Raw genomic sequence first — 21,704 nt, 5'->3', positions numbered from 1 at the left:
TGGGTAGACTTATATGGTCTGTGCCAGAGCTGGTGGTAGGAGGCGGGGATAGTGCTGGGGAGACTTATACGGTCTGTGCCAGAGCCGATGGTGGGAGGCGGGGATAGTGCTGGGTAGACTTATATGGTCTGTGCCAGAGCTGGTGGTAGGAGGCGGGGCTGGTGGTTGGGAGGCGGGGATAGTGCTGGGCAGACTTATACGGTCTGTGCCAGAGCCGGTGGTGGGAGGCGGGACTGGTGGTTGGGAGGCAGGGAAAGTGCTGGGCAGACTTATACGGTCTGTGCCAGAGCCGATGGTGGGAGGCGGGGATAGTGCTGGGTAGACTTATATGGTCTGTGCCAGAGCTGGTGGTAGGAGGCGGGGATAGTGCTGGGGAGACTTATACGGTCTGTGCCAGAACCGATGGTGGGAGGCGGGGATAGTGCTGGGTAGACTTATATGGTCTGTGCCAGAGCTGGTGGTAGGAGGCGGGGATAGTGCTGGGGAGACTTATACGGTCTGTGCCAGAGCCGGTGGTGGGAGGCGGGACTGGTGGTTGGGAGGCGGGGAAAGTGCTGGGCAGACTTATACGGTCTGTGCCAGAGCCGATGGTGGGAGGCGGGGATAGTGCTGGGTAGACTTATATGGTCTGTGCCAGAGCTGGTGGTAGGAGGCGGGGATAGTGCTGGGGAGACTTATACGGTCTGTGCCAGAGCCGATGGTGGGAGGCGGGGATAGTGCTGGGTAGACTTATATGGTCTGTGCCAGAGCTGGTGGTAGGAGGCGGGGCTGGTGGTTGGGAGGCGGGGATAGTGCTGGGCAGACTTATACGGTCTGTGCCAGAGCCGGTGGTGGGAGGCGGGACTGGTGGTTGGGAGGCGGGGAAAGTGCTGGGCAGACTTATAGGGTCTGTGCCCTGAAGAGGACAGTATAGGGTTACCATATGGCTCCAGAAAAAGGAGGACGGATTGAGCCAGCCGGGTTTTACTTCCATTGCTTTCAATGGAAAGCAATGGAAGTAAAACCTGGCTGGCTCAATCCGTCCTCCTTTTCTGGAGCCATATGGTAACCCTAGGACAGTACAAATAAAAAGTAGCAGATATGAATTTATCTTGTTGGGCAGACTGGATGGACCGTGCAGGTCTTTTTCTGCCGTCATCTACTATGTTACTATGGTACCCCATCCCGGAAGGGTGGCCTGGCATTTGAGTACCGGCATCAATGCTGACCCCACCCCTGCCACGCCCCATCTTTCTTCAACCTCCTTGTCCCCGAGAGAATCCAAGACAGGAATTCAAGAAGGTCGAAGCCGCCCCCAGAATATCGACGTCTCAAAGCAGACGCTCAGCAACGGTCTCTCTCTCTGAAACCCACCCCTCCGCCTACCTTTTCGCACCCAGGAGCTTGACCTCCATTTTTTTTCACGCTTCGCCTTCACCTCGCACGCGCCGTCGCACACCCTTGACGCAACTTCCTGTTTTCGGCGCAGACCGAAACGTCGCGACCGGAAGGGGCGGGGCGCAAGAGAAGGAAAATAGCGGCGGCGATCTGAACGTTCGAAAGTAGGAGGAGGCGAAGACTAGAGTGTTAGAAGGCTGGAAAGAGAAAGAAATGGGGGGGGGGGGCGTTTGAGAGTGAGAAAGTGATGCTGGGGGGGGGGGGGGGTGAGAACGAATTTCACACTGAAGCATGGGAGTTATTTATTTATTGCATTTGTATCCCACCTCTTTGCAGGCTCAATGTGGCTTCCAATGCATTTTGAATAGTGGAAAGATGCTAGAAGATAGACATTTATTGTCAAAGAGGGATCTTTGGCAATATGACATTAATAAAACAAAATCATGGTATAACGATCAGGAATTGTGAGAGTTATCAGAGAGGGCGTGGTGTTGGTGTGGCAGGGGTGGGTCAAACACGGTTGGCGGAGGGGACATAACAGAGGCATGGTGGGGGCGTGACGGAGGTGGGTAGAGCATTGATGTTAAAAGAGGGGTGGGGAGGGATAGGGCAGAAGCGTGTGGGTGGGTTGAGCATGGATGTTATCAGAGGGTGTGGAGGGGCATGGCGGTCGCAGGGATGGGTTGAGCATGGATGTTAGAGGAGGGTGTGGAGGGATATGGCAGAAGCGTGTGGGTGGGTTGAGCATGGATGTTATCAGAGGAGGGTGTGGAGAGGGCATGGTGTTGGTATGGCAGGGGTGGGTCAAACACAGTTGGCGGAGGGGACATAACAGAGGCATGGTGGGGGTGTGACGGAGGTGGGTAGAGCATGGATGTTAAAAGAGGGGTGGGGACTGGGGAGGGATAGGGCAGGTGCGTGTGGCTGGGTTGAGCATGGATGTTATCAGAGGGGGTGTGGAGGGGCATGGCGGTGGGTTGAGCATGGATGTTATCAGAGGAGGGTGTGGAGGTGGGAAAATGTGGGATACAAATGCAACAAATAAATAAATGACAGCAGATAAAGACCTGTACGGTTCATCCAGTCGGGGTGTTTGAGAGTGAGAAAGTGATGCTGGGCGGGGTGGGGGTGGCTGAGAACGAATTTGAGACTGAGGAAAAGATGCCAGGGACCTGAGGGGAAGGGGGGGAGGAGAAGGAGAGTGAATGAAGTTGAGAATGAGGGAGTGATGTCAGTCTGCAGACAAAGAGGAAAGGGGAAGACATGCTGGACAGGGAAATGTGGAAGAGAGAGGAAGGGTCCCCAGTCGCAGAATGCATGCAAAGAGGAGTGCTTGGTGTGTGAGAGTGTAAAGGAACTCATGCATTTATCTTGGTATCTCTGTAGGCTCCATGGTGGGAGATGGAAGCAGAAGGGGCAACCAGGGCGGCCACGGTGCCGGAGGAAACCAGGGAGTGGGAACCCAGCAGCAGTTCCTCCTCCCGGTTGCTTCTCTTCGATAGCATAGTTCAGCGATTCCTGAGCGCACTGTTGGAGGCTGGCAGGTAAGGGTGCACTGGGGCATATCCGGATATATAGTTCTAGGGTGCAGCTTCCAACGTGCATCATAGGAGCTGACTCTGTGGCTGCTTGAGCACCCCTAATATTGAGAAAATTCCTTGTGTGTGTCCGGGGAAGAGTTATTTCCACTGGGCTTAGCACCCGCAATAATTTTGAAAAGTTGGCATCACAATAAGCCCTGGTCTGGCTCAGAGCTAGAGAGTGACACAGGGACAAAGTTTGTCCTCATCTTCGCAACCTCAAAACTCCACCAAAATAGTTCCATCATCATCATTTTCAATAAAAGACAAACGCTTGCTTTTTGTATGAATGAGATTTTATACTCTTGCGGGTCAGAGCAGGGATGGGGGCAAATTTTGTCCCCCTGTCATTCTGTACTCACATTGACCCGGTACAGTGGGACTGCACATGCATGGGAGGGAGGATCCTAAATCCCAGAGAAACATATCTATTGTATCTGGTTTTCAGGATCTCCACTGTGAATAGGCATGAGATATGGTGGGTTTATCTGTTGGGGTCCAGATTAGAGTCATTGTTGACCCAGTTCTGGCTTTAACTCCACCTCTTACCTCAGTTGTGGCCTGGTAGCTCCTGAAGCCACCTAATCATAGGTCAGAGCTTCCCAAACCTTTCCTGGGGACCCCTCAGTCCGTCTGGTTTTCATTATGCTCATAATGAATATGGATGAGAGAGAGAGAGATGCATACACTGTGAACATCTTATGCAAATTTTGGAAATCTCTCATGCCTATTCATTAGGGTAATCCTGAAAACCTGAACTGTTGGTAGGCCTTGAGGATCGGAACTGACTACCAAGGCTCTGTTGCATGCATGGTCTTGGAAGTTCCAATTGTCCACTTGGGGTTCTCAAAATAAAAACTACACTCTCTTCTTGACACTGGAAAGTACAGGTCTTTATCTGTCGTCATTTACTATGTTACTATATATGACACACACAGACACACTGCCAACATGCCTACACTTTGCGCTGACATACATACACACCTGTGACACACAAACACATATCTCCACAGTTAAACAGTTTCTATGCACAGCATGCCTAGATCCCCTGCTGCCTTACTGAGGCACACTTTACGATAGCATGCCTTAGTCTGTGAATGGAGGAAAAGGGAAACGTGCACTTCGTAGTAAATGATGGCAGATAAAGACCTTCATGGTCCATACAGTCTGCCCAGTGCCACACCCACCACTCTGCGTAGGTTACGTTCTTTTATTTCACATTATAAATGTATACTTTTCAACTTATTTGTCACAAGGGGAGAGCACCTGTATTTGATGGGATACTACAGCTGAACTATGTATCCAAAGGTTGCATTGGAGACAGCTGCATGAATAGAGGAGGGAGGCTATGACTGCAATGGGAGCAGCAAGTCGAGCAGACCTACGTTTCAGAGGGATCACCCCTTCCATCCTTTCCTTCTGTACTGCTTTGGCGTTGAGAATGCGTTGAGTCCAGAGGCAGATGAGAATCTAAAGAGGCTCCCAACAGTTAGTTTTCCCAACGATTACCGGTTTAGAAGTCAATCACTTTAACGTCCTGTCACACACTGCCCACCAAGTGTCCACAAAGACTTTCCTTTTCACACCGCCCGCCTGAAGGTGTGGGCCGAGTATCTCCAAGGCCAAACGTCCAAAAGCGAAAAAGGAGATTTCAAACAATACAGTAATCCAAGACAAGGTCTGTCCACAATCCTCCACAACAATCTAGTCCATTAGCAAGTAGTCCAGGAGAGCATGAACTGCAACTCTGTAGCCCCACCAACCAATCAGGGTCCTGACCGCTCTCCCTTTAAGGGTAGGGTGAGTTTACAACTCTGTAACAGTCTGTCCCCCTAGGCGCCCTAAACTCCTGGCAAGAAGAGATCTTTTCCTTGTGGGTCTAACAGGGGCTTCTCCTCCCTTCTTTGGTCCTATCAAACATATAAATGGCGAGTGATCGTACTCACTCGCAAATGCGCAGTAGAGACTTCCCTCTCTGTCCCGCCCCCTGCCGCCGACGTCGCTACCGCTCCCCCCCCCCCCCCCCCCCCGAGGTCGCCGCTGCCCCCTCCACCCTCTCGAGCACTCTCTTCGGTATTGAACTTACATCAGCGAAACGCAGAGCAGCTGAGCTCCCGTCGCCCTTTCTTCCCTGCCTGTGTCCCACCCTCGCTGATGTTACGTCACACGAGGGCGGGACACAAGCAGAGAAGGAAGGCCGACGGGAGCTCAGCTGATCTGCGTGCTGCCTGCGTTTCGTCGATGTAAGTTCAATACCGAAGAGAGGGCCCGGTGCAGGGGTGGTGGTGGCGGCGACTCCGGGGGACCGGTAGCAGTGACCTTGGGGGGGGGGGGGGGGAGGGCCAGCAGCGAGGGGAGGGGGCCTTGCCAAAACCCCATACTAGCCCGTTTTAACGGGCTCAACGGATAGTGTATAAAGATTGTCCACAGTCTATCCACTTACGCAGATCATATGCAAATGAAGCTATTTGCTCAGTCATTGAGCACCTATCGCTCGTTCCCAGCTGTCAGGGAATTGTGGCACTAGCTCACAGAAGGGTTAGCCCTCCTCTTCCTCCCAAACAGGGGTCCCAGGTCTTCACCTTAACTATAAGGGTGTGCTATGGGGCTAACCTCAGATCCAAGTACTAACTCTATAAGGTTTGCTCTAACGTATCTACTGGGCTTGGGTGGGGGGGTCCTTTTCTCTCTGTGCCGGGAACATACACCCTGTCACATGCCCTTTTGATCTACAGCTTTTCAAATCTATCATGGTGAAATAGTCATTCAGGTTTTTTGGCTGCCCGGGGTGAACTGATTGCATGGGTTCCTTGGAAGATACCCTTGAAAGCCAGGTAGCCATGGGATCAGCAGGACAAATCTAGGAAGCTGAATTATAATGGATGCCCAAATAGGGTTTAACCATTGACTCCACTGTGTAAGGATGGCCTGGTTCAGCCCCACTGCATGCTCGGACATTTCTCTTTTACTTAAGAAAAGCAGAACCTGCATTTCTATTCCTGCAGAGAAGCAAAACTGTGACTAGATCACGGAAAACACAGATACAGCTATAGTGCTAATAATTTGATTTATTTTGGCATTTCCCTTTTTTTTTTTTCTCCCGCTCTGCAGTTACCAGCGGTTTGTCCAGTGTTACCAGCGCTTCTACAAATTCCAGCCTGAAATGACACAAAATATCTATGACCAGTTTGTAACCCACTTGCAGACTTCCATCAAAGTAAGAGGCAGGGCCGGGTTAATGCACGGGCAAACTAGGTAGATGCCTAGTGCCCAAATGTTTCAGGGGGGTTGAAGCGCTCTCAGGTGGCAATCTTAGCCCTCAGAGTCCTAAGCAAAACTATCTGGATATTTTTTTTTTTTAAGGAGAGGCTGTGATAGGATCCAGCCAGTATGGGAAGGGTGCTGTAGTCACAGGAAGGACGGGATGAGTAGCAAACACTGTTGAGGGAGACCGAGCTCTGCGGGGGGCCTTTTAGGAGCCAGTGGAACTAGGGAGAGGAAGGAATGGGGTTGAGAAGAGTTAGAACTAGGTGAAAGCGTATGGGGGGGAGGGTGTACTGATGCAGGCAGAAAAAAAGAGCTGGCAGCAAATGCTTTACAATGATGATGAGGAGAGGGACACCGTGAATGAGCACATCACAGCAGCACAGCCACATAAGAAGGTGTGGTTGTGTCTGTCAGCACCTGAAGAGTGACAGTGTACGCATGTGTGCGTGTGGCCTAAGGGTGAGCACGCGTGTGTGTGCATGTGTCTGTGGCTCAAGTGGGGATACTCTCATAAAGAGTTTCCCTTTGAAAATGTGGTCCGGATTGGAGAAGTGCACCAGTATGAATATCCCGTGCACGTACTAAATGAAGGGAAGTTTTCGGTCGGGGGATTTCTACCCAGTTAACCATTTAGGTACCTGGGCAAATTCCTTTCAAAACTCTCCTAATACTGACTGCAGTTCGTATCCTTACAGAGGCAGAAAGTAAGCTGTATATTTTCTTTTGTTGCTGCTATTTGCGAAGCTTTTGTCACCTATACATCCCACCCTCTGATGCAGCCCAGCCTTGACCTCTTTGATTTGTACCAGAGGCAATAGAGGGTGAAAATGACTTAAGCGTCTTGGGACAGACCAAGGGTCCATCGAGCCCAGCACCCTGTCACCGACAGCGGCCAAAAGAACAAGCAATTTGTCCCGCCCATCCTAGAAATACTGTATTATTCCCTTGTCCGTTCAATAACATTCTATGGCTTTTTCCTCCAGGAAGCCGTCCGAGCCTTTTTTGAAGTCTGCTAAGTTAACCGCCTTAACCACCTGTTCCAGCAGCGAATTCCAGAGTTTAACTATGCGTTGAGTGAAGAAAAATTTCCTCCGATTCATTTTAAATTTACTACACTGCAGCTTCATCGCATGCCCCCTTGTCCTAGTATTTTTGGAAAGCGTAAACAGACGCTCCACATCGACCCGTTCCATTCCACTCGTTATCTTATAGACCTCTGTCATATCTCCCCTCAGCTGCCTTTTCTCCAGGCTGAAGAGCCCCAGCCTCTTCAGCCTATCCTGATAGGGAAGTCGTCCCATTCCCTGTATCATCTTTGTTGCCCTTCTCTTACCCAGCTACCCTGGTTCTCAGCCCATTACCACAGAGCTGCCAAGTTCCCCAGCTTCAGGAGGGAGGCTTTTTGGACAGTCCAGTTCATTGTGTTGTTTGTAGTCCCTGATTCTACTAATTGAAATCAGCACCTTAGGTCCCATAATACACCAGGATAGAGTTGTCAGAAGTCCAGGACCGGCCTACAATCTCCCTCCTTTAACTGGGTAACTTGACAGCTCTCCAGCAATAACCATTAAATCGCGCCATTCAAAGCATGTCCCCACTTTCGCTTACAAATTATTACTGTTGCCACACCCACAACTAGGCTCTGCACTTTTCCTTGCTACTTCTAGAGATCAAATGGGGGGAGGAGAAAGTTTATGAATGAGGATCCGGAGGAGAGAGGCGGGGGGGGGGGGAGGAGGTCAGAAAAGAAGCAAATGGGGGGGGGCATGTGTATTTGCCTAGTGTCTTAGTAAGCGACCCCCTTACCTCACTGCCCAGGGCTTCTAAGAAAGGGATCCCTCCCTATCTGTTCTGCTCAGCAGAGACCTTTTAATGGGGAGATACTTTGTCATGGAAGTAGCAGACAGGATCTGAATTTGGCGGCTGATCTAACTGCCAGTGTTTCTGTTTTCCCTTCTCTGTCTTTTTGGGAAGGATGAGATTGAGGATATCAAGCAGGAGGGGAACCTGGAGAAGCTCTTCGACTCGCTAGATAAGCTGGAGGAGGAAGCCAGGGAGAGGACAGGACCTGCCTGGTGAGTTAAGGACAGGGTTCACACTGGGATGGGGGTTAGAGGATGAAGCCACACTTTCCAGTCTGGTGTAAGGCTGCTTTTGGCTGGACTGCGGGAATGGACGTAAATACGCTCACACCCTAGTTCAGGGGTTCCCTGGGAGATCCCCAGCCAGTCAGGTTTTCAGGATATACACAATGAGTATGCATAAGAGAGATTGTCATACCAAGAAGGCAGTGTATGCAAATCGATCTCATGAATATTCCTTGTGGATATCCTGAAAACCTGACTGGCTGGGGGTCCTCGAGACTTCCCTGGTTCCTTCTGTTCAAACAGACCGAGGACATCCGATGTAGAAATAAAATGTAGGGTCTTCTCTTGATGGATCCTCTTCTACTTCTATCCCTCTGCCTGTCGGCGTACCCCAGGGTTCTGTTCTTGGTCTGGATGTCTGACATTGCTGCCTGGATGTCTCAACGCCACCTGAAATTAAATATGACCAAAACCGAGCTTCTCATTTTCCCCCCCAAACCCACCTCCCCGCTCCCCCATTTTCTATTTCTGTTGATGGCTCTCTCATTCTCCCTGTCTCCTCAGCTCGAAACCTTGGGGTCATCTTTGACTCTTCTCTCTCCTTCTCTGCTCATATCCAGCAGACCGCCAAGACCTGTCGTTTCTTTCTTTACAACATCCGTAAAATCCGCCCCTTTCTTTCCGAGCACTCTACCAAAACCCTCATCCACACCCTTGTCACCTCTCGTTTAGACTACTGCAATCTGCTTCTTGCTGGCCTCCCACTTAGTCACCTCTCCCCTCTCCAGTCAGTTCAAAACTCTGCTGCCCGTCTCATCTTCCGCCAGGGTCGCTTTACTCATACTACCCCTCTCCTCAAGACCCTTCACTGGCTCCCTATCCGTTTTCGCATCCTGTTCAAACTTCTTCTACTAACCTATAAATGTACTCACTCTGCTGCTCCCCAGTATCTCTCCACACTCGTCCTTCCCTACACCCCTTCCCGTGCACTCCGCTCCATGGATAAATCCTTCTTATCTGTTCCCTTCTCCACTACTGCCAACTCCAGACTTCGCGCCTTCTGTCTCGCTGCACCCTACGCCTGGAATAAACTTCCTGAGCCCCTACGTCTTGCCCCATCCTTGGCCACCTTTAAATCTAGACTGAAAACCCACCTCTTTGACATTGCTTTTGACTCGTAACCACTTGTAACCACTCGCCTCCACCTACCCCCTCCTCTCTTCCTTCCCGTTCACATTAATTGATTTGATTTGCTTACTTTATTTATTTTTTGTCTATTAGATTGTAAGCTCTTTGAGCAGGGACTGTCTTTCTTCTATGTTTGTACAGCGCTGCGTATGCCTTGTAGCGCTATAGAAATGCTAAATAGTAGTAGTAGTAGTAATGTGATTTCTACGTTGGATGTCCTCGGTCTGTTTTTTTTGAAGAACCTGATTCTGTTCCCACTCTTCTCCTGCTCCTGAGATTTCCGTGGGACACTGTTGTTCGCTCCTGTGGTTGTGTTCCTTCTGTTCAAAAACGTGTTGTGGAGCTATGACACCCATAGGCAGAAATAGGAGAAGCATGTGGTGGTTGGGCCTGGCAGCCCTTTAAGGCATAGGGTTCTGCAACTTCTTTGGAATATAAAAAGCTTTCATCTTTTAATTCAGAGCATACAAATGTTGTAAATTCTCTCCAATGGGCAGCCTATGGCAGTAGGAAATGCAACATAGAATGTGAAGGCAGGAAAGGACACATGGGGAACAGCATCCCATCCTCTGGAGCCAATGCTCTTTTGAGGCCTGTAACCAACCATGCTTTCCATTACGTAGCTTCCCACTATTCCAGAACCTGTGGGATAGTTGTGTCCATCAACCAGCAGGAGGAGACAGAGCTGAGACATATCTCTCTTGGCATTCAGTCCAACTCCTCAGTATTTTCTCGAGCAGGTGGATGGACACACTTTTCAGCCTCTGGTTTTGAGTGATTTGCTCCTGGTCCAGTTGGTCAGCTGGTCTCCATGTTTGCTCGTCTCGTTAGTGTTAGGTTTGCAAGTTTTTTAAGGTTGTTTTTGTTCTGAGTTTCTCCTTACTGCTTGCCTATGGATGCCAAGAAAGATGTTTCAGCTCAGTTTTCAGTTCTCTCTCTCTTCACCTGCTGGTTGATGGACACAACAATCCCACAGGTTCTGGAATAGTGGGAAGGACTAACGGAAAGAAAATTATCAGATAAGACCTCATTTCTCCTTGTCCTTTTAGGCGGCCTAGCGGAGTCCCTGAGGAAGACCTACGCAGCACTTTGCTGCCTTACTACCTCCAGCAGAAAGAGTTCTTGCAGAAACGTTTGCAGGAGAGAGAGACAAAGAACGCCAGACTGGCTCAGGTCGTGCTGACAGGTCGGGAGAAAATCGCCGCAATGCAGCAAGAGATAAAAGAGCGTAGAGAGGCCTGGCAGGTAACAGACACTGATGTGGTATTAAAAAAACGAATCAAGGCAAATCACCTTCTCTGCTTTGTGCATTTGAACTTGCAGCTGGCTAGCTGGGGCGGGAGATGAATATCAAGGGTAGGAGAGGGGGTGTAATGCTGCTTGTAAAGATGTGGTAACAATACTTACAAGCAGATATGTTTTGGGGCAGCTTTGCTAATCTTCGAATCACAGTGACTCCAGTTTGAGATGCCTGGTACTAGGTGTTGCCACATCCAGTATATCTTCAGTAGTGGAGAAATAGTCAATGGGTAGCACTGTGGACATGGGTTCAATTGCCATCATGACTCCTCGTGACACTGGGCAAGTCACTTAACTCTCCAAACTTCGATTGTGAGAAAGTTCCTATATATAATTTAAATCAAAATGTAAACTGCTTTGGTTGTACCACAGAAAGGTGGTGTATCAAATCCTTGCCTCTTCGACAAAGACAGCCGTGTCAGTAATTTCGCGGCAAAACGAGACACGTGCACAGTGGCCACATGACCTTATTACGCAGCCATTAGATTTTGCATTTTGCAGATGCTTTGTAATTTGACAGTCTGCAGTGGAGTGATTCAGCCACCGTCATGTGGTGTAGTGGCTGTGTTCTCTCCCAGCACAGAGCTCAGAATCAGTGTTCCTTGACTCTTTTAAACACACACCCTTCTGCTTGCTTTGCTCGTTGTTAAAATTCATACTAGAATTCTACTCCCGGAATTGACACTTTGTTCGGAGTTGATCCCTATCATTGATTCCAAGGCTTTGCTCCCATGCACATAATTTTGTTTTTGTTTTTGTTTTGTTACATTTGTACCCCACGCTTTCCCACTCATGGCAGGCTCTATGCGGCGGGCAATGGAGGGTTAAGTGACTTGCCCAGAGTTACAAGGAGCTGCCTGTGCTGGGAATCAAACTCAGTTCCTCAGTTCCCCAGGACCAAAGTCCACCACCCTAACCACTAGGCCACTCCTCCACTACTGGGGACATGGGTACATGGAATAACTAGACAAGGGAGGAGAGCAGCTCCCTGGGTGAGATTATTCAGGATTAACATAAAGCTTGTTTCCCAATCTCCCTGCAGTGAAAACGCAACCAGTAATAATTGTGGAGCGAATGCAGATGAGGTGCCTATTCCCCAGCAGAAGAGCTCTCCTGTGCCGAGCCAGGAAATATTCTTGACACGGTCTTTGGTTTTTCTTCTTCCAGGCATTGAGCAAAGCCCAGATGGAGCTGGTGAGGTCCGTTGTGGAGCCTCACGAGTGAACAGTGAGCGAGATGGATGCTGCTCTGCGCTATGGGATATCTGAAGTTAATAAAGTAGTGCAGTGTGTTCCGATGAGGAGGCTTTTCACAGGGGATGTGCATGGACGTTATGTTAGCACAGTTGCTGTCATGTGTGAACCAGATCAGGCTCTGTGACACAGGTTGGGTGATGAAGTTCAGGCTTTGAATCTGGTCTGTCCAACATTTTCTTTTCGCAGATTTTGTAACTGTTTGAAGTATATTCCTAGCTGTAATAAAGATGCATTTTATACAATCTTGGTTTGCATTTATTACTTCTTGTCTGCCCCTCGCTGGATCCCTTTCCAGTTGGAGCAGGAGCTCTGGAACCGTGTAAGTAAGTGGCATAAATCCCTCTCCCTCTCTCCCTTCACAGGCTACCTTTAATTCATTCATTCATTACTTAATTGATGTTTTTTAAAAATTATATTCTGCACTATCTAAAAATCTAAGCAGATTAATATAGTACCTATGTCTAGGTATACATTAACAAAAAACTGTGGCTAGAAATAGCCAGTGCTTAAAGCCTCAATTTACATCTGTGTAAAAATCAAACGGAGGAAAAGACCTCAAAAGTCCTTAGTGCTGCAGAAGCTTTTCAAGCACTTAACGGACAATCATTTCTGTCACGTATACACAGCAGGTAACTAGGTTTGTGAGCCCTTGGACCACTGCCGAGGAGCGGCAGCGGCAGGAGAATCACCCAAACACAAGACAAGGCAGACCGGAACTGGAACACAGTGGATCGGGGCGAGGCTTCACCTACACTTAGCTACCCTTCACCCAGAGTAAAGCTCCGGGCTGCAGGCAGCCGGCAGGACTTACAGGACAGAACAGGAAGGCTGGACTGCAGGACACAACAGCAGGCAGACAGCAGGAAACACTAGAAACATGCCGAGTTCCAGCGACACAGCAGGCAAATGAATGGTCCAGAAACAAGCCGGGTCAGGCAGGTGGCAAGCAGAAGAAAAGTCCAGTAACAATCCGGGTCTAGGCAGGCGGCAAGCAGAAGAAAAGTCCAGTAACAATCCGGGTCTAGGCAGGCGGCAAGCAGAAGAAAAGTCCAGTAACAATCTGGGTCTAGGCAGGCGGCAAGCAGAAGAAAAGTCCAGTAACAATCTGGGTCTAGGCAGGCGGCAAGCAGAAGAAAAGTCCAGTAACAATCTGGGTCTAGGCAGGCGGCAAGCAGAAGAATAGTCCAGTAACAATCCGGGTCTAGGCAGGTGGCAAGCAGAAGAATAGTCCAGTAACAATCCGGGTCTAGGCAGGTGGCAAGCAGAAGAAAAGTCCAGTAGCCAAGCAGAGACAAAGTCACCAAAGAGTAAAAGCACAAAGGCACTGCAACAACTCACACCAAAGGAACACCTCTGAAGAACACTGTTGCAAGGCAACTAGGAACCTTACCAGGTGGTTAATAAAGGCAGGTCACAAGGGAGTTCACCAGATATGGGTGCTGCTTGGTTCCAAAAAACTCCCAAAACAATCTGGCGAGCTGGAAGATCCGGACCGGACCAGCATATCTTCTGGAACACGGGAACCGGTAAACCATCAATTCGCAGCATTCCCCAGGTCTAAACCCTGGGGACCGAGGTGACTGCGAGCCAGGGGCCTGGGCACAACCGTGACAATTTCATCATTGCCAAAAACCTCCAATTCTATTCCAAAGGCATATTGGAATAACAATGTTTCTAAATCTCTTTATTGAATAATCAATCACAAAATGTGTGCAACACACAAACGTATTTGAAACTACTGTCAAACAATTCACATTTGTAACAAACCTCCAAACCAAATCAAAGATGATAATTAAACATTGGTAGAAGGTCTTTACTCATAACTTTCCACCGTACCCAGCCCAACTGTAATATTTTTAAACCTCACCGAAATTTCAGATAGGACTGTTCAGCATGCAGGGAAAGGGGGACCGAAAAAAAAAAGGCGCTCAGCCTCAAAGACTCAAAACATGCTAGACCGGGACCAAGAACATTAGTAAACTAGTAAAAAAGGCCTGTATCTGAGACCAATGAAATGGGCGCTAGCAAGGTTTTCAGTGGAGTGTATATGTTTGAGAGAGTGTGTGTGAGAGTGACTGTGAGAGAGAGACGGAGTGAATGTGCGAATGTGTGTGTGTGTGACTCTCATTCTTTCTCACACACACACTCTAACACAGACAGCCTCACTCTATGAGTGTGTGGCAGGGGCCTCCCCTCCGTTAGGGAGTTTTGGAAAAGAAGCAGGAGATCCCAAGGGGTGTCCGCTACGGACCCGGTCTCTTTCTTCAGCTTATGACATCACACGGTCATTCTCGCTGCCTGTTCATGGGCGAATCGTCCTCTTTCCTATTGGCGCATTTACGTACTCACCCCTTCACTCTCCGGGTTCTCATGGGAGCGCGAGGCGGAGGAGGGCCGGAGCGGTGCACGTGGGTTTATAAAATAGACCTGTGGATTGGTTCTGAATGGGGCCTTATTACCTGTTACATTGTAAAGGAGGACATTAGATTGTAAGCCGCCTAATGTTGCATGTATCACACCTTGAGCTAAGGTCTGATCAGTTAGAACTTTTCTCTCTTGAGATTCGAGTGGTCCTTTTACTAAGGTGCGCTAAAAAATGGCTTGCGGTAGTGTAGGCACGGGTTTGGGGTGCACGCAGAATCATTTTTCAGCGCACCTGTAAAAAAAGGCCTCTTTCCCATCCACCCACCCCCGAAAATGGACATCCGGCAAAATCAAAAATGCTGCGTGTCCATTTTGGGTCTCAGACCTTACCGCCGGACGTAGACCTAGCGGTAAAGAATTAGGGCGGTAATGACCTGCGCATGTTAGATACCACTTGGAACGCGTCCGCTACGCGTTCCAGAAAATAACATTTATTTTGGGGAAAAATGAAATTACCGTAAGAGCCCTGCGGTAGTTGGGTAGTAAGTCCATTTTGGCGCACTTAGATGCTTAAGGGACCCCGAGTTAGTAGGTACCAGCCCAGTAACATCTGTGCATTGTGTTTTCAAATGTGTGTTGTGGGGAGGTGGCAGAGGGTTGCTTATATCTGTGGTGGATGCTTACACGTGCTCCATGCTCTTGTGGTTAGTAAATCGGTAAATACATCTTTTCTTTGGACATTATAATTTTAGTAAACAAGCTTTGTTTGGCACGAGGGAACCTTCCCACTGCTCTGGGATGCCATAACCCTTGTGGCTAGGATGAGACATCCGACATGTGGCCCATGACGGAGATGGGGTTGGAAGTTTGAGCCTGCGAACAGCAAGGGGCTAAAAGCAAAACACACCGTCAGCATCTGATTTTCTATTTAAAGTTAGTCGTGAACTTTGTGGGCCCAACCTCAATCCCAGAAGACTGCAGTAATGGGAGACATGTGTTTATGGGTTTTAACGAAAAGCAGCTGCTTGAAACATATCACACATACAGCGGGAGGATTTTTATCTTTCCCATGTAGAGAATAATAGTATTTTCATTATACTTACATCTTCAACACCATGTCTGGTTTTCAACGAGCCACAACAAACTTTGCTGCGTATTTACTAAAGAGCAATAAGTTAACAGCCATAAGAACACAAGTGACGTCATACTGGGACAGACTGAAGGTCCGTGAAAAAATACTTCCTGGCCACTGTTGGAAACAGGATGCTGGGCTTTAGTAATTTCTGAAACACAGAAGGTTATTAATAGAAATCAAACAAAATAAAACATGGAAAAGAAAATAAGATGATACCTTAAAAAAAGGTATCATCTTATTTTCTTTTCCATGTTTTATTTTGTTTGATTTCTATTGATAACCTTTAAGAGTGGACTAACACGGCACCAGCTGATCCAGACCTACCAGCGTATGCCAGGCAATGCCATGGTTCGAGGCTACCGTGTGAACTACAAGCGTCATGTGCTGTCCATGGATGACCTGGGCACACTCTATGGCCAGAACTGGCTCAACGATCAGGTACTGGGGGAGAGGCGTCGTCTGACAGAAGTCCCTCACAGTCTATGAGAAGAGAGAAGGGGGCAGTGCAGCTTCAGAATGTAAAGTACTGGGTAGATGCTGGGATAAGCATAAAGGAATCCTGTGCAGAAGGAATGGATCCTCAGGAGCTTAGTCGAGATCGGGAGGCGGGGCTGGTGGTTGGGAGGCGGGGATAGTGCTGGGCAGACTTATACGGTCTGTGCCAGAGCTGGTGTTTGGGAGGCGGGGCTGGTGGTTGGGAGGCGGGGATAGTGCTGGGCAGACTTTTACGGTCTGTGCCCTGAAGAGCACAGGTACAAATCAAAGTAGGGTATGCACAAAAAGTAGCACATATGAGTTGTCTTGTTGGGCAGACTGGATGGACCGTACAGGTCTTTTTCTGCCGTCATCTACTATGTTACTTGAAGCACAGAATAATGTTCTATGTACCTTAAAAAAGGAGGAAGAGAATTCCAGCTAGAAGCTGTCTGACAAGTCAGTGAAGATTGTAAAGTGGGGAAATCAAACAGAGAAAGATTTATAGTTAACTCTTCCATGATTCCTATTTTTAAAAAGCAAGAAAGGGAAAGGGGACTTGACATACCACCTTTCTCTGGTTTTTGCAACTACTGCACTAACCACTAGGCTACTCCTCCTCTCCAATAATAGCCAATTAAATAACCCAGAGAATCCCCATGAAAAACTTGAAAGATCTGAACTAGAACTTAGCGGTCCTTTTCCCAAGCCACGTAAGCGTCTATGCACGCCCAATCCGATGTGCGCAGCCGAAAAAAAAAATCATTTTTATTTTCTGCTGCGCCTATCGGATGTGCGCCAAAGTGGCAGTTTAGCGCTAGGTCAATAGTTGGCGGTAAGGTGTCAGACCCAAAATGGACGCACGGCAATTTTCATTTTGACGCACGTCCATGTTCGGCAAATATTTTTAAAAAGGCCTTTTTTTACAGGTGCACTGAAAAATGATTCTGCGAGTGACCAAAATCTGCGCCTACGCTACCGCAGGCCATTTTTCAGTGCACCTTAGTAAAAGGACCCCTTAAACCTTCACGGGAAGAAGAGGACCTCCTCGGCTGGCGGGGATTGGGGTCCCCCGCCAGCAATGGTAGCCCACGGCGACGGCAGGGGAGGGATGGCAGCAGGGGGGGTCAGCGGCGCAGGGGGGGCTAAAATGTGACCCCTCACCTTGGGCTGTGGACCCCCCCCTCCCGCCGAAGTCTGGCTACACCCCTGGTTGGACGCGGCAGGAAGAAGGATCTGTGCAGCAGAGCGAAGCTAGTAGGAGAGAAGAAAAACAAGTAAGCAGGTCTGGGGGGAGGCGCGGGCCTCTCGGCGACCCTGTATGGGAGCAGTCATAGATTGCCAACAAGGAGCAGAAAAGGTCTTATCTAAAGCAAGTAAAGGAATAAGTGTAGACCTTACGGCTTCCATGACAGGGGAAATGTTCGAAAGTTTAGCGTAAGGCAGACATTTAAGAGGCATATTATAAACAAGTACCTTTTCTATCAGGAGAACCAATCAGGACTGTAAGATTGGTCAGTTTGATTAGATAACCATTGGGCTCCATAACGTAAAAAATTAGCAAGGTGGTAAGCATAAAAATCAGGGGAATCCAACACCGTCGTCTTCTTTAGAAGCTTTAAGAGTCTTTAATGCTATTCTAGGTTGTTTTCCTTTCCATAAATATTTAGTAAGTTTTTTAATCAATATTTGTATTAAAAACTACTACTACTTATCATTTCTAAAGCGGTACTAGACATACGCAGCGTTGAACACTTGAACATGAAGAGAAAGTCCCTGCTCGACAGAGCTTACAATCTAATTAGGCCAGACAAACAGGACAAACAAGAGATAAGGGAATATTAAAGTCAGGATGATAAAATAAGGGTTCTGAACAAGTGAATAAGGGTTAGGAGTTAAAAGCAGCATCAAAAAGTTGGACTTTTAGCAAAAACAGAGGGAGCCAACATCGGCAATATACTAATATAGTAACTGATAGGCTGAGTGTCATTTTTATAGTTTTGATCCTACCCCACCAAAAGAGTGTTAACAGGGTCCAGCTTTGAAGTAAGGCCTTGTATTTCTAAAGGTCAATTGTAATAATGTAAATTAACCTATTCCGTTCAGGACAGCCACAGTGAGGATTGCATAAATAAATTTGCAGGTGCCAGATCTCCACTGTATGCAAGTGTAATTCATGCATATTCGTAGTGGATATTCTGAAAACCTAACTGGCAGTGGGGCCCCCAGATAGGTTTGGAAAGCCTTAGCCAGGACAGTGCTTCTAATTCCTTTCCTGAAGGATTAGCTTGACAAATATTTATGAAGTTATTTTGCATGCAGATGTCTCTCCTGCATATTCAATCTGCTAATCCAGAAAAGCTGTTTAGATACGTCTCCACGTGAGGGCTGAGAAGCACCGAGCTAGGAAGTGAGTTGGCAACTGTGCTTTGGAGTGAACGTGGCAGTATTTCTCGCTGCCCAACTGCCCAGCGTTACCCCTCCACACCCCGGAGACTATTTAGGGTGACTGAGGACACATGCATGCATGTGACTTTTCCTCTCTAGGCCTTGGAGGAAGCCCCAGGGACAGTAATGAGAGGGTACGAGACGCTTTCATGCAATCAGGAGTTAGAAAATTATACTCGAGCGAGCTCCAGCAACCTCTGATTTCCTTCCTCTAAAATCTGTTTATGCACTTGAGGAAATCAGTGTGGTGGCTGAGAGCATCCGACACTCACCGCACAGGGCCCACATATGCAAAGAATTAATCGGTGTTTACAGGCACAAGCGGCAAAGAGTAGGTTTTAGGTCAGAAGTTAGGCTTAATAATTCTGTCTCATTCTTTTGTTTCATGGCTGAGGTGGGCACGCTAGTGATTACAATTTGTGACAGGGAATCAGAGGTGGAGGGAATGGGGATCTTCAATCTATGTTCCTCAAAGGCACAAACGGATCTGTTTATTCAGTTTCCAGCTTGTGAATTTTCACTGTGGATATCCTGAAAGCTAGAGGGGGTAGCAGGTGAGACCCCTTGGTCACCCACGCTGTTATGAATTTAAATCTAATGAGAGCGCTGCTGTGCTGATCATCATCAGCCTTCTGCATATGTAAAGTGTGAATACAGCATGGACAGCTGAAGATGGGATGGTCATCAGAACTCCATGCAGGCACCACACTGGTACACATAAAGCAGGAATACAGCACGGACAGCTGAAGAGCAGAACTTCAGAGCCCCATGTAGGCACAGTAAGTTGCAAATGTGCATGCACGGCACTACCCACATGCTAAAACGTATTTTTTACTTATTAGCTGAGGGAGTGTGTCCAGAGGCAGAGAGTGGCCATGTTAAGTAGTAGTAGTAATCAGCGCAGCTACATTACCATATGTTAACTAATTAGCAAGGGATTAGCGCGGAGGCCCTTACTGTCTACAAAATATGGATGGCAAGGGCTCACATTCTCATTTTTGTTAATGGCTGCACGCTAACGTTAACGGCAAATTGGAAAATGGAAAGTTGGCCTTTTTCCAGCCGTGACAGAAAGTGACCTTAGTGCATAGGAAAGATCTGCATAAGGGCCACCAAGGCCACTTTTTACCACAGCTTTGTAAAAGGGCCCCGCAGAGATTTTTAAAACCTTTTTCAAATATTTAACAAGCAAAATAAAAGATTTTTTTTACATTTTTTATTTATTGATTTTATTCATATTTTACAAGTTATACAAGATCACTTGCAAATTGCAATATAGAGAGATATGTTTAAATGAATAAATTATATACTAGAAATTATACATTTCTTCCTTAGACCAAAAAGAAAAAAAAAATGGGAAAATGTAAGGGGAGCATGTAGAAGGTAAGGAGTACCTAATTAAAAAGAAAAAAGAAAATAGAAATTGGCCTGGCCTTTTTCTCTCATTATTATCTTGATCTCAATTTCTCAAACCCTGGGTCCAGTGGGTGCTCTCTTTAATTCCAGAAACGATCGGAGCTGTTCAGGTTCCCAAAAAAACGTACTTATTTTCCAGATATTTTATTATACATTTGCAGGGAAAAGCTAGCAAGAATTTTGCTCCGATCAGCCTTGTTTCTTCTCTAAATGCTAGAAACTTCCGCCCTTCTATCTTGTGTGGATTTTGTTACGTCTGGATAAATCCAAACTCTATGTCCACAAAAAGTTTTAAGGGAATTCTTAAAGGACATCTTTAGGACGGAGTTTAGATCCTGTTCGAACACGAAAAAGAGTATTAAAGTACATCTTAAGGTAATGTCCGAAAGTGATTCCTCTAATAAGGCTGAAATATCTTGTAAACCTTGTTCATGTCCATGTTCTCGATTGCGATTAGATATTGGTAAATAAAAAGTTTTATTTAAGGGAGGAATAGCTTCTGGAGGGGAATGTAGAACTTCTAGCAAATATTTCTTGAAGAAATCCATCGACTTAATACCCACAGCCTTTGTAAAATTTACAATCCTTAAGTTCAAACGACGATTATAGTTTTCAATCTGTTCTACTTTACGGCGTATCTCAGTCATATCTACTACAGTAGCATTAGAAACAGACTTTAAAGTAGTTACCTCAGTTTGTAATTGTGAGACTTTATAAGTACATAAGTAATGCCATACTGGGAAAAGACCAAGGGTCCATCGAGCCCAGCATCTTGTCCACGACAGCGGCCAATCCAGGCCAAGGGCACCTGGCAAGTTTCCCAAACGTACAAACATTCTATACATGTTATTCCTGGGATTTTGGATTTTTCCAAGTCCGTTAACCAGCTGCACCGTTCCTTTAATTATTATTATTATTATTAACATTTGTATAGCGCTACCAGACGCACGCAGCGCTGAACACCTGACATAGAGAGACAGTCCCTGCTCAATAGAGCTTGCAATCTAAAAATAATAGACAGACAGACAAGACAATTAAGGGCGAGGGAAGTACAGGATGAGCAGGAACAAGGGGAGGTAATTGAGTAGTAGCTAGGAGCAGTGGTGAAAAGGTGGGTTTTCAGCATAGATTTGAAAACAGGTAGAGATGGAGCTAGACGTACAGGCTCAGGAAGTTTATTCCAGGCATAAGGTGCCGCGAGAGAAAAGGAACGAAGCCTGGAATTAGCAGTGGAGGAGAAGGGGGACGACAAGAGAGATTTGTCCAGTGAGCGGAGTTCACGGGGAGGAATGTAGGGAGAGATGAGAGCGGAGAGGTAATGGGGGGCTGCAGAGTGGATGCATTTAAAGGTCAGTAAGAGAAGTTTGAATTGTATGCGGAAGCGGACAGGGAGCCAGTGAAGTGATTTGAGGAGTGGGCTAGTGTGGCTATAATGATTCTGGCAGAAAACAAGTCGTGCCGCAGAATTTTGGACAGACTGGAGAGAAGAGAGATGGCTGAGAGGAAGACCAGTGAGAAGTAAATTGCAATAGTCCAAGCGAGAGGCGATAAGGGTTCTGGCGGCGTATTCAGAAAGGAAGGGGCAAATTTTGCTAATATTGTAGATTAAGAAGCGACAGGTTTTGGTGATCTGTTGAATATGTGCAGAGAAGGAGAGAGAGGAATCAAAGATGACTCCAAGGTTACGAGCCGAGGAGACAGGGAGGGTGTGAGAGCCATTAACAGAGATAGAGAAAGGGGGAAGAGGGGAGGTGGGTTTAGGGGGAAAAATGAGAAGTTCAGTTTTAGTCATGTTTAGCTTCAGATGGCGTTG

The 21,704-nt window shown here is 47.5% G+C and overlaps 1 protein-coding gene across 2 annotated transcripts; it reads left to right on the top strand.

The window, feature by feature from the left end:
* Positions 1–1,451: 1,451 nt before the first annotated feature.
* PMF1 (polyamine modulated factor 1) lies at positions 1,452–12,290 on the top strand. Of its 2 annotated transcripts, none has more exons than XM_030188347.1 (6): positions 1,452–1,541; positions 2,764–2,921; positions 6,069–6,174; positions 8,199–8,299; positions 10,549–10,744; positions 11,966–12,290. In XM_030188347.1, the coding sequence occupies exons 2-6, from the start codon at positions 2,779–2,781 to the stop codon at positions 12,020–12,022; spliced, it is 603 nt and encodes a 200-aa protein (XP_030044207.1). In that variant the 5' UTR covers positions 1,452–1,541; positions 2,764–2,778; the 3' UTR covers positions 12,023–12,290. The 2 variants fall into 2 exon arrangements, with proteins under 2 accessions (XP_030044207.1, XP_030044208.1); XM_030188348.1 differs by having other exon boundaries at positions 1,514–1,565.
* The last annotated feature ends 9,414 nt before the right edge of the window (positions 12,291–21,704 follow it).

The sequence above is a fragment of the Microcaecilia unicolor genome, chromosome 14 (genome assembly GCF_901765095.1).
Source record: "Microcaecilia unicolor chromosome 14, aMicUni1.1, whole genome shotgun sequence".
Lineage (NCBI taxonomy): Eukaryota > Metazoa > Chordata > Amphibia > Gymnophiona > Siphonopidae > Microcaecilia > Microcaecilia unicolor.
Note: the sequence above shows the minus strand (reverse complement) of the source record. Positions and strands in the feature narration are given on the sequence as shown.